The sequence below is a fragment of the Abramis brama genome (genome assembly GCF_963993115.1).
Source record: "Abramis brama genome assembly, chromosome: 3".
In the NCBI taxonomy this organism is placed as follows: domain Eukaryota; kingdom Metazoa; phylum Chordata; class Actinopteri; order Cypriniformes; family Leuciscidae; genus Abramis; species Abramis brama.
The window spans coordinates 44,723,615-44,736,377 of record NC_139965.1 but is presented as its reverse complement, the minus strand read 5'-3'; the positions used below and the strand labels follow the sequence as shown (position 1 = coordinate 44,736,377).

The following is a 12,763-nucleotide window of genomic DNA, read 5'->3' as shown; positions in this document are numbered from 1 at the left end:
CCCAGCCACGCCCGGGTACCAGCTTCAGCCCGGCCCTGATGGCCGTGGGTTCTGACCTGTGTGCAAAGTTTCAAGAGTTTTTGAGCACGTTAAGGACCCCAAAAGCCCCTGAAACCTTGATTAACAATATAAAAGCAATAGTCAAATCTCCCCCTCCCCTCACACACACACAGACACAGAGAGAGGGAGAGAAAATTCTTCAGAAAATCCACATTCAAACCAAAATATCTCTCTTCCTGTTGGTCGGAGATGGTTCATGTAAATTAGAAAGTTGTCCGTCTTGATGAGAACAATACACATACCAAGTTTTGTGATTCTAGGAAAAACTAAGCCCCCATTTTTGACTAAAGGTGGCGCTACTGAGCCATTCCACCACGCCCGTTTCTGAAACTTTGCACATGTCTACGGGCTAATAAATGTGATGTGTCTGTTGAGTTTCATGCAATTTCAAGTATGTTAAGAGTCTCAAAAGCATCAAAAAATAATATTAAAGTTTGATGCGTTGCCACGGCAACAGTATCTAAGATATCAATAATCCTTTCACAGGTTTACATCTGCCGTGTGTCTACATTGTACGCATAAAGTTTGAAGCAAATCGGGTAAAAATAAGACACTGATTTCAAAGCATTTTGAAAGTGATGTACTTCCTGCTGCCTGTTGGTGGCGCTATAACTTTGACTCACAATAGTCACATCCATGTGATCGGCCTCTTACAACGAACACACTGCTGAAGTTTCATCAAGATCAGTTAATGTATGCAGAAGTTATAACACACTTCCTGTTTCATTTTTTCGCCATAAATTTGTTTCCTCGCCACGGCCAAACCGTTCGAGATATCAAAAATCCGTCCGCAATTTAGCATCCTCAATGTCTTGACTTCATGCACACCGAGTTTGGAGGCGAATCGATGAATTCCCTAGGAGGAGTACATTAAATTCCACAGCATGCGTTTCCAAACAACGCTAAATAGCCAACTTCCTGTTTGGCTGGCGTAAAACTTAGAGCACGAAAGTTGTTCGGCCCAATGAGATCTATATGTGTACCGAGTTTCATATTATTACATGCAAGCGTGTTTGATTTATGGACACGTGTTTGGATCCCGTTCCAGGGGGCGCTGTCGAGCCCTCCTGCCACGCCCGGGTACCAGCTGCACCGGGGTTGCGGTGCCACCGGCTTGGGCCCTTCATCGCTGCTCGCAGCTATATTTATATATATATATATATATATATATATATATATATATATATATATATATATATATATATATATATATATATATATATATATATATATATATATATATATATATATGGCTATAATGAACAGGCTGCGATGTCAAGATTGCAATGCTGGAGTGTGTGTGTGTGTGTGTGTGTGTGTGTGTGTGTGTGTGTGTGTGTGTGTGTGTGTGTGTGTGTGTGTGTTTTGTGATTTATGAGGACATTTCATATGAATACACACCACACTATGAGGACATTTTGAATTATGAGGACAGGGCCAGTGTCCTCATAATACTGACAATGTAGAAGTGTTTCTATTGCTAGGGGGAGCTCAAAGTCAAAATTTCAGCTCATGTCCCCATAGTTCACAATTACATGATTTTGTGTATCAGCTGTGTATCGAGACAGCGCCTCTGTAGGTGGGTCAGTGGTACTGCATCTCCTCATGAATATTCACCCATGTGTATGGAATTGAGGATTGTGATTGGCTGATCGCAAGAAGTCCTCATAATTTCGGGTTTTGTCAAACCACTGTGTTAATCTCGTTCAAACTCGTTCATCAAAATGAAGGAATCTTTTTTCGAGTCATTTCGTTAATTTAAGGGGCTTTAAATGTTATACTTTTAACAGGCAAATTCCCAAAACACATCCACCTACGCAATCTTGATCATATTCTGAATTAAGAAATAATTATAATGCAGTAAAAAATAATTCACAGGTAACATAAATAATAACTTTACCTTCCGAGTCTTTCGTTCATTTGTCACGTGACAGACGCAATGAACGGATCCCGTTAATGAACGATTCATCACCACATTTCTGAGACAGCCAGCCACGTGCGGATCAGTCTTCACGGTGAAGAGACGTCAGGTAAGAATTGTGTTCAAATTCCAAGCACCCAGCTACACTTCAAGTCTAAAAACTGTATTAATATTATTTTTATATTCCGTTGGTAGTAGTTTGAAATATTCTAAAGTTAATTTGAATTAGCAGTTAGGCTATAAGCTAGCTTTGGTGACACGTGTCTGTATTTCACAACGCGTGAGGATTTAATTTAATATTGAACTTATTAATCACGTTATTGCCATATTGAGATCATATTTATTTCGCGGAACATTTGGGCAGTGTAATGAGGTTGACTTGTGAATCAGTATAACGTTAATGTTAGTTCGATAACCTACTCAATTTCTAGGTCCCTGTCGTGCAATTTAGGCCTAACAACTATTATTTAACGTTAGTATCCCGAAGCATGGTGATTATTTGTAACTGAAACTTTGTTCCTTAGCTAGTCCTAGTTTTTAAGCTGAGGAAGGTGCTGTTAGTCAAATTATAATGGTTAACTTTAGGGACATCTACAGTGTGTTTGAGAGAGAAAAGCAGCATGTTTAAAAAAAATTAAAATCACTAAACACAAGATTCATGTTTTACTGTACTAGTAAAACTTATTGGTATTACATCCTGGTATGTATAATAATCGTTATTGTTAATAATTTCACCGTTCATAATAACAAATAAAGGTGTAAAACAGTTGATTATGTCAGTGATATCTAAAAGTCATGTTGTAAACTGATTAAAAACACCATGTGGCCTTTGCAGGAGATGGCAGCTACAAGATCCAGGAGGACCAAATTAAAAACTAAAGAAGAAGCAGCCACGTCTGTATGTCCTCATATTCACTGCTGGTGTCATATTGTGTATTGAGAAGGATAGACAGAAGTTCAGTATTAGTCAGATTGGACCATAGTTTGTGTCTGTATGTCCTCATATTTACCAGAGTACTGTCACTACAGTACAAACAGTGTTTCTCTTACTTCAGTACAGTCGGATTGGACCATAGTTTGTGTAAAAGCAATTGTGCAAATTTATGTATTTATAATCAAACTGTTTTCTTTGTTCCTCATAAGATTTCAACTGAGACGGATCCTCAGTTGAGACTTAATGACACCAATCAACAGGTAATTTATGTACCATTTAAAGGGGTGGTAAAACACGATTTGACTTTTCTAACTGTAGTTAGTGTGTAATGTTGCTGTTTGAGCATAAACAACATCTGCAAAGTTACAACGTTCAAAGTTTAAAGCAAAGGGAGAGATTTGCATTTAAAGAAATCAATTTCTAAGAACTACAGAAACGGCTGATAGGGACTACACGACATTCCTGTGGGCTTGCTGACATCACTAAGCCCAATATTTACATAAACCCCTCCTCTGGGAACACAATAAATAAAGGGGGCGAGGCAATTTTATGTTGCTTTGGAAAAGAGTTGTTGTGGCAGTAGAGTGTCGTTGCTGCTATGCCGTCGAAATGCTGTTATTTTCACCCAGATTGCAGGTCCACTTTGTTGTCTTCCTAAGGACGGTTACAATTTATTTTTTACTTGGTCCCTCATAATTATAATCCAAATGCCACTCTCTGTGCTGCACATTTTCCGGAGGAAAGCTTCCTCAATCTACGCGAGTTCAATGCAGGATTCACAAACGGCTTGTCCTGAAAGATCGAGCAGTTCCAACTGTTGTTTACGAGCCACAACCTGTAGGTATGATTTTTTTTCGTTGATGCGTTTTCCTGTAATAGTTCGTATTGTTAATTGTACGTTGTAGCAAGGAAGTAAACGAAGGACAACGCTGTTTGGCTCCACAAACCAGTTTGTTAAATGCTAATTCATACGTATCCGACGAACACATACAAACTTCTGTTTAATATCACCAGCGCAGCGAACTTGCACTTGGCGGTTAGCGAATCACAGCACACTGGGCCAGCTAACCAATCTGAGCCCATTGCGTATTTTTGAGGGCGGGGCTTCATAGAACCCGGAAATCATCCGACCGTTTTTACAAGGAGGGACAGAGCAGTGTAGAATAATGGTTAAATATGTGAAAAATGCGAATTTTTAAAAACGAAGCATGAACACATGTTACAGTGCACCCCACAAACACAATCAAGCCTTCGAAAAAAGGTGTTTTACCACCCCTTTAAGTTTTGGCAAAATCATGTAGAATCTCCATACGTTGAATAGTTTGTTTTCATGTAGATAAGATGCTGTCCTCACAAAAATCCATACCAGTGAGGACTTTGTGCTAGAGTACATTCTCACACACATTAATTGTTAATCTATGAATTCACCTGTATTATCTGTTATTCTGAAATGAATCTTCATTAAACTCCTTTTTTCTCTCTCCCACAAGATCTCTACTCTTGATCCTCAGCTGACTCTTTATGATCCCTCTCAACAGGTAATGTTTACCATTGGAAATATGCGTTTATTTCTAATGTTTTTTTAATTGTCAAAGACGTGTTGATTTCTAATCCAATAAGGCTTTTAGAGTAAATGGTTAGTTATAAGAAATGTTTTCATATTTCTCATAAAGCAGTACACATGATTTTCTGCTTATCTGTGTTTACAAATGTTTAAAAATATTTCATAGGTGATATCTGAAACAGAACAACACACCAAGGGTTTTGTCAGCGGTGAGGCAGATGATGGATCAGAGAAGGTGATTTTTAATTTGTGTGTGAATGTAACCTAGAAAGGGTTTGCCTAACACCGTGTCCTAACTACACGCGACGCGACGCCGCGACACGCGATAAAAGGTATATTTTCCATATTAATCAAAGTTTTTGTCCTAACCAGCTGCGACGTCGACACGCGACGTTTCTAATTTAGAAATGGTTTCTATTTTCCTGCGATGTCGCACTGGAACAACAAACACAAAGTATGGCAATGATAATCTCAGGCACTATTTATGTGCTTCATTTAAAGGTATAGCGGAGGATCTTTCCGAATTTTAGATAAGACCCGCCCTCTCGACTTTTTGAAAAGTTTGATTGATTCACCAGAATGATTGACAATTAGGAGGACCAATAGTATACACTACCCACCCGGAAGTAAAAAAATCCTCCGCTATACCTTTAATGTTAAAAGTGTGTAATGTGACTTTGAATGTCATTTAGTGCTCCAGCTATGAAGCTGTAAAAGCAACAATGGATATAATTCACCTCAGATCTTGAAATTAAACAAATGGAAACAAGAACGTTAAAACTGTGAACAAACAAGTGTATTATTTGACAAAGATTGTTTTAGTAACTCAGTAGCCTATGTATTTTTTTAATGGTGTAATATTTTATAATTTGATTATGTAGCTACTAATCCATTTTCGTGCGATTGCCGTCAAGATAACTCTCTAGTGCTGTGCACTTGCCGCGAGACCCCGCCCACACACTGTTCTGATTGGCTGTGATTTTTGATTGACGTTGTGGTGTCTCACAGTCGCGTTGCGTCTAGTGTGGACAGACACACTGCCTGTCGCTGGAATCTTCTCGCGTCGCGTGTAGTTAGGACACGGTGTAAGGTAAGGGAGCCCTGCTCCTGGAGAGCCTCTGCCCAACAGAGTTTAGGTTCCACACTAATTTAACACTGCTGTTTGAAATGGTCATGTTCACAATAGCTAGACAGGTAATCATTTCTATGGGCACTCAGCCAATATGTACCATGGTATTTAGAGAAGTCTCAGCAGATTTTTCACTACAGTCAGATTGGACCATAGTTTGTGTCTGTATGTCCTCATATTCACTTACTAGAGTACTGTCACTACAGTACTAACAGTGTTTCTCTTACTTCAGTACAGTCGGATTGGACCATAGTTTGTGTAAAAGCAATTGTGCAAATTTATGTATTTATAATCAAACTGTTTTCTTTGTTCCTCATAAGATTTCAACCGAGACGGATCCTCAGTTGAGACTTAATGACACCAATCAACAGGTAATTTATGTACCATATAAGTTTATAACGATACAGCAAACCCACGATTCGGATCGTTTCACGATTTTTTATATATTTTTTTTAATGTTAAATTAAATATTTAATATTTTTATTAAATAAGATAGTTTGAAAAACCTGTATAAACTGAACACCAAAGAACAATATTAACTATTAAGCGGTAGTGACGCCATGTAAGGGACCTAAAGCGCGCCTAAAAGCTGTCACAAAGAACCGGTAAAAGTAATGATTATGAATGTCAAATATAGCAAGGAGACATTTCTATTGTTTATTAATAAACAAGTGTTTTCTGTGTCAAAGATGAAGTTGACGATGCTGACTCGCGATCTTCGCAGTAGTGAACTCGCCGGAGAGAAATGCACATACGGATTACATGAGCCGAGAGCAGTCTGTTTTCTTTTTTTCGTTTTGAATTGTTTTGTTTAAAAGTAGGCTACACAGTAGGCTACACATTCCAAGCTTTCTATCGATATATGTCTCCGGTCTGTGAGGCAAGTAGCTTATATGCTGAGTTTCGGTTCATTTATGAGACGAGCTCCAGTTCACGCGCCTGCGCCTCCGTGTCCTGATTATATTGCCTGCTATATTTATTATTTATTAAATCCATTCAATTGGTTGATGAAACATTGATTAAAATTAAGATAACACAATTTAACAAAATTCACTTTAAAGAAAGGCTTTCTACAAAAACAAACTTAATGAAGTGGTCAATCATGTCTGCCCACTCGTCTCCTGATATACTGCGCATATTATGATCTTACTCACGCTTTTCACTTTTCATATAATCAACATAGATTAAATTAAAAAGTGTATTATTTTATTTAAACATAAATATGAAACTAAATCGTTTTCTTTAATGACTGGGCTACAACATGTAGGCCTATTAGCCTACAGTACAGAGACATTCAATGTCGGAGCGGGATTTGAGTGAACGCCGTCTTATCGTTGAGCATGTCGGGGGAGAGGTACGATTTTCAAACAATCATCGAATATTATTTTACTTGATATGCCAATCCTTAATATTTGGTGTTTTAAATGCGTATTTGAGGTCTCTGTGAAAGTTTGAAAGCTTCTAGTGCTGCTTTTAGAGTGCTCACGTCCGTAACAGAGAACTGTCACATCCTTAACATTGTTTTTTCCTCATAAATGCGAAACATGATAAATAATTCGTAGAAAGTTCTGTGGAGAGCCAACCCTTCTTCATTCAGTGGGTAGTATTACTTTTGGTTTGCGCAGTGTAATTCACAGAATTACAAAAAAAACATTTGCCACCTAAAAGTTAAAGATTTTTTGTGTCACGTCCGTAACGCATGTATAGCCTATTTCCCTTATATTAAATATAAAAAGCATATGTAAACTGATATTTTTCTAATGTCTGGACTCCTTTATTAAGGGAGTATGGATATATAAACAGATGTTTCAATATATTGGTATTAAATGCGTTTTCTGAGAATTTATATTTCAAGTTTTGACTGCAAATGTCACGTCTCCCAATAGTAATTTAAAGATGTGGATCTTGAAGGGAAGGATGACTCTAGGAGTTGGAAGGGGTGTGTTGCGATTCTGCCTTCTCACAACGCAACACAGGATCGTAGATCTGAGTATCGTGGTTTCGGTTTCATATCGCGTATCGTTACAGCCCTAATCTCCATATGTTGCATAGTTTGTTTTCATGTAGATAAGATACTGTCCTCATAAAAAGCCATACCAGTGAGGACTTTGTGCTAGAGTACATTCTCACACACATTAACCCTCTGGGGTCTGAGGTGTTTTGGGGGTCCTTGAGATGTTTTGACATGCCCTGACATTTGTGCTTTTTTCAGTTGCTTATAAACATATTAATGGCAAAGGTATAATTACACTCTATTTAGCACAAACAGGGCTACCATAATATGTGAGCAACATGTGTGTACATGTTTGTATTTTTGAGAGAATAATGTTTATGCTTTAACAAAAAATTAAAGTTTCTGAAATAAGGCCAAAAAACACATACTAAATATGTGTCCACAAGACTTTTGAATAATGGATGTTGTCGCCGAGAGTTTTTTCTTCAAAATGATCTGAAAATCATCCTGCCTAATCATTCACATAAAACAATACATTGATTTAAACTTTGTAAGACACATTTTGTTTGGAAAGGCAATATGCATGGGGTCGTGATTCACACCTGAGAAGACGACCCGCATAATGAGCCACATAACGAGCCTTTCATTCGGGTGTGTCACTGAGAGGGTATACCACAAGTAAAGAATGTGAGGACTTATTTTGTATGCATGCAAATTGCATAATATCCAAGGTAAACATTTCTAGTAACTATGCAGTTAATTCTCATACTGTATTTTCAGAAAGTTTTGGAATATATCCTCTCCCCAAATGTCACTAATAAAAAACTAAAATAATGTAATGAGAAGGTTTATATTGACTTATTAAGATGTTACTTCTACCTTGTGAATGTTTTGCTATTTTATTAAACAGTTTTCACATATGAATCAACAATTACAATTTTAACAATATTTCAAGTGTAATCTTTCTTTGTAAAAAGTATACTTTGATTTTATCATACGTATTTCAAAGTTAAGGATTCATTAGTTTGAATATTGGAACAAACACTATGCTAACATCTTAATTGATAATTCAATATACCTACTTTATTTTTCACAAAACATCACATACTATATATTTAACGTGAGCAGAAATTGGTGAACAAAAGCTTATTTGATGTGACCGTAGTCTTTTTTACAGTAAAAACTTTATAATCTATCCAAAACTAATCAACGAAATCTTGTCTAAACATTCATATTTCATCTGTAACACATCGTTTTTATGATATATTTGCATATACATGTTAATTTGCAGTTTAATACGTTGCTTATACAAAGACATTTTATTTAAACATATTTCAGTCGATTTTTACTCATCTCAGTATTGCAATATAGTTTGGTAAAAGCTAAACTAGTAGATGTGTTCATGTAAAAATAACATGTTTACTAATGTAAGTGCAAGTGTTAACGAAAGGCACAGATGCGCGCTGTTGTTCACAGCTGTAGTAAACATCTGTGCCATTCATTCATTCACACACAGACACGCGATTCATATTCAAACAGTCTTTTTGCGTTTACAGACACTATTGCATATCGCGATTAGAACAAAGCACTTAAGAATAAAAAACTTACTACAGTGCTCTGAATAGCTGAATCCGTTGGTCCTCGATGTGAAACTAAATTATTCCTAAGGATTATTCCTCACAGCGAAGCAAGATGACATAAAGGGCACAAGTCTGATTAAACTCGCAGTGTGTTTTATCCAGCTGATGTGGGCGTTGACACGTTTGCATGGATTGCTTCAGATCATTTGCGTTTGAATAGCGCGTGCTCTCTGTGTGCGTTTACATTAATGATTGCTGACCCCAGAGGGTTAATTGTTACAACTTCAAATAGATTCTCCTCACTCAGTGAAACACCCACTGAGAATCCTGTTGAACGTGCCCTAGTTATTGGCGATTCTATTACACGGAACGTGAAAATAGAGCCACCAGCCACCATAGTCACATGTTTTCCGGGAGCCAGAGCGCCTGACATCAAAGCAAATTTAAAAGTGCTGGCTAATGCTAATCGTAAATTCTCTAAGATTATTATTCACGTCGGCGCAGACAATTGGAAAAGTTTTTGGGGCAAACCTGACCTGTTGAAAAGAGATGGTATTCATCCCTCCTGGGATGGTGCTGCTCTTCTCTCTAGTAATATGGCTCATAGTCTTAGAGCTCAAACATGACAATCTGGGGCTCAGGTCAGGAAGCAGACAGACTGGCTAAACCGACCGTCTGCTAGTGGCCTCGCGTCACCAAGGTCAGATAAATCCCATCACATAGAGCCTCTTTCACCTAGATATCATCATATAGAGACTGTGTCTGTTCCCCGAATTAGGACGATACAAAAAACTCCTAAACCCGTTCAAGGGTAAAAATGTAATTGTTGTTCAACAAATAAAAAACAGATGTAATACGAATGAACAAATGATAAAGCTTGGGTTGCTGAATATTCGATCCCTTACTTCAAAAGCACTTATTGTTAATGATATGATTACAGACTATAACCTAGATGTGCTGTGTTTGACAGAAACCTGGCTAAAACCAGACAGTTATATTACTTTAAATGAGTCCACCCCGCAAGATTACTGTTATAAACATGAGCCTCGTCTGAAACGCAAAGGGGGAGGAGTTGCTGTAATTTATAGTAATATCTTCAGAATAACTAAGAAGTCTTGTTTTAAATGTAATTCTTTTGAAGTGTTGTTGCTTAATATAGCAATATATAGTGTAAATGATAAATCACGTTTGAGATTTGTGCTGGCTACTATATACAGGCCACCAGGGCACCATACAGACTTTATCAAAGAATTTGCTGATTTTCTATCAGAGTTAGTATTGGCTGCAGATAAAGTACTAATTGTTGGTGATTTTAATATACATGTGGATAACGAAAAAGATGCATTGGGATTGGCTTTTAAAGACATTCTTAACTCTATTGGAGTTAGACAACACGTGTCAGGACCTACTCATTGTCGTAATCATACTCTAGATCTAATATTATCACATGGAATCAAAGTTGATGCCGTTGAAATTCTGCAGCAGAGCGATGACATCTCAGATCATTATCTAGTCTCGTGTAAACTTCATTTAGCCAAGGCTGCAAAGTCGACTCCGTGTTGCAAATATGTTAGACCTAGGGTTGTGCCGATAGACGATAGTATCGTGTATCGACGATAGACAGAGATATTGTCGATAGCAGATGCCTTTGACGATATCAATACGATAATTGGCTTGTTTTCCCATTAATGTATTAAATTATTATTATTATTATTATTATTATTATGAAGCTAGTATAGTTATTAAATTAATTAGGAACTACAATTATATTTGCCTTGCCTAAATTCACGACATCACCACAACCACACTTGCGACATCACCACACTTGCGACACGACGCGCGCGTGTGAGGACTCCTCAAAGAAAATGTTTTTAAAACAGACAAAAAAAAAAACTAACGACACACACAACGTTCCCACAACGAAATTTAATTGCAAGGTGATCCATTCACAAATTGTCAAGAGTGCTTGTTTTAACAGACGCATCATTCTTATACAGAGCCAAGATAAAGACGGCATCGTTGTTCGTCAGTATTTGGTTTCCATGGTAGGCCTTCATTAACAAAATATTTAATGACACTAATAACACTAAAAACAATACAATTACAAAATATTAATTATAATTATAATATCAATAAAATTATATAGGGCGCCTAGGCCTACTAAAGTCTTTAGTTCACGAAGCATCTGTGAAACTCTGCCAGTTTAACAAGAAATATTCTTCTAATTTTTTCACTGTCAATAATGTAAGTCCACAAGAGAAATATTAAGCCAGTAAATTAAGATAGTTGCTGTAGCCTACCATTATATCCACCGTCGTCTCTGAGAGAATGCGCCGTTAATGCAGCGAAAGCTCAGTCGGTTTCTGCTTTCGTTTTCAGGGAATGAGAGCGTTTACATGCACATTCTTAACTCGATTAGGCTATGCTGAATAAACTGACAATGCATGTGGTCATGTAAACGCATTAACCCGTTTTCCTTTATCAGAGTCAAGTCATAAGTTTAAGTAGCCTATAACCGATCGACTTTTAGATTTTTGCCTCTGATTTCTCCCGGCATTTAAAACCCGCGTTATTTGGGCTTATTGAAGTGCGGTGCGCATATGAAGTGCATCAAGGCAGAGAGAGCACTGGTAGGAGGACATATATCGCAGACTCCGACTCTTTCTTGACCCAAGAAATTATTAAAACTTGTTCACATCTCGTGCAGACGTACAGTGTAGTTACAGAATGCTGCATCTGTAACTGCGTGAGAGGATAATGTGTGTCCGTAAATTTCCCGCTGACATGTTGAAATACTCAGAGTCAGATACAAGAATGATTAGGATATTTTTTTTACCTCACTATTCCAGGAAATAACCTGATTTAGCCTATTAATAAACACTCCACCTTTACTAGCAAAATAAAAAAAGATTTTCATTTAAAAGGAAGTAATAAAACAAGCAAATTGATGAGTAAATAAGCAAGTTAATAATCAAATAAGTAAGCCCCGCCCCCCTCACGATAATATCGTGTATCGCCGATCTCACAGGCTGCGATAGGACGATATGAAAATGGAGCATATCGCCCAACTCTAGTTAGACCTATCACTTCTGCCACTAAAGATTGCTTTATTAATAATCTTCCTGATCAGTTTCATCATCTCAGCATCCCAGATAGCTTAGAAGAACTAGATATTGCGACAGAAACTTTTAACTCTCTCTTTTCCAGCACTTTAGACACAGTTGCTCCGTTGCGCTCAAAAAAGATTAAAGAAAATGCTCCAACGCCGTGGTACAGCGAGCACACTCGGGCCCTTAAGAGAGCAGCCAGAAAAATGGAGCGCAACTGGAAGAAAACAAAACTAGAGGTATTTCGCATTTCATGGAAGGAGAGCTCGATTGCTTACAGAGAGGCCTTAAAATCTGCTAGATCTGCTTTATTTTTCAACCCTATACGCTGATTTCTAGACATTTGCAGTTTCATCGCAATGTGCAACAGTTTGTTTGTGTTTGAATTGTCTAAACCTGTGACACTAGTATTGAGCTCTACTGTTCATACCACAGGAACAAAGAGAGCTAGTGGACCTGTTGAGGAACCCCCAGGCACCATAGGTAGTATGAGCTACAATACCTCAGTCCAACA

The 12,763-nt window shown here is 37.6% G+C and overlaps 2 protein-coding genes across 6 annotated transcripts in view; one reads left to right on the top strand and one right to left on the bottom strand.

The window, feature by feature from the left end:
- Positions 1-12,763, bottom strand: part of LOC311080364 (cellular tumor antigen p53-like) — a 94,454-nt gene that overhangs the window by 35,424 nt on the left and 46,267 nt on the right. The gene's annotated exons all lie outside the window — the stretch shown is intronic.
- On the top strand, positions 1,499-12,732 carry LOC311078919 (uncharacterized protein; the record flags this gene model as incomplete). The annotated part of the gene is made up of 6 exons (XM_084107972.1): positions 1,499-2,879; positions 3,125-3,175; positions 4,406-4,453; positions 4,646-4,714; positions 5,929-5,979; positions 12,685-12,732. The coding sequence occupies exons 1-6, from the start codon at positions 2,802-2,804 to the stop codon at positions 12,730-12,732; spliced, it is 345 nt and encodes a 114-aa protein (XP_083964098.1). The 5' UTR covers positions 1,499-2,801.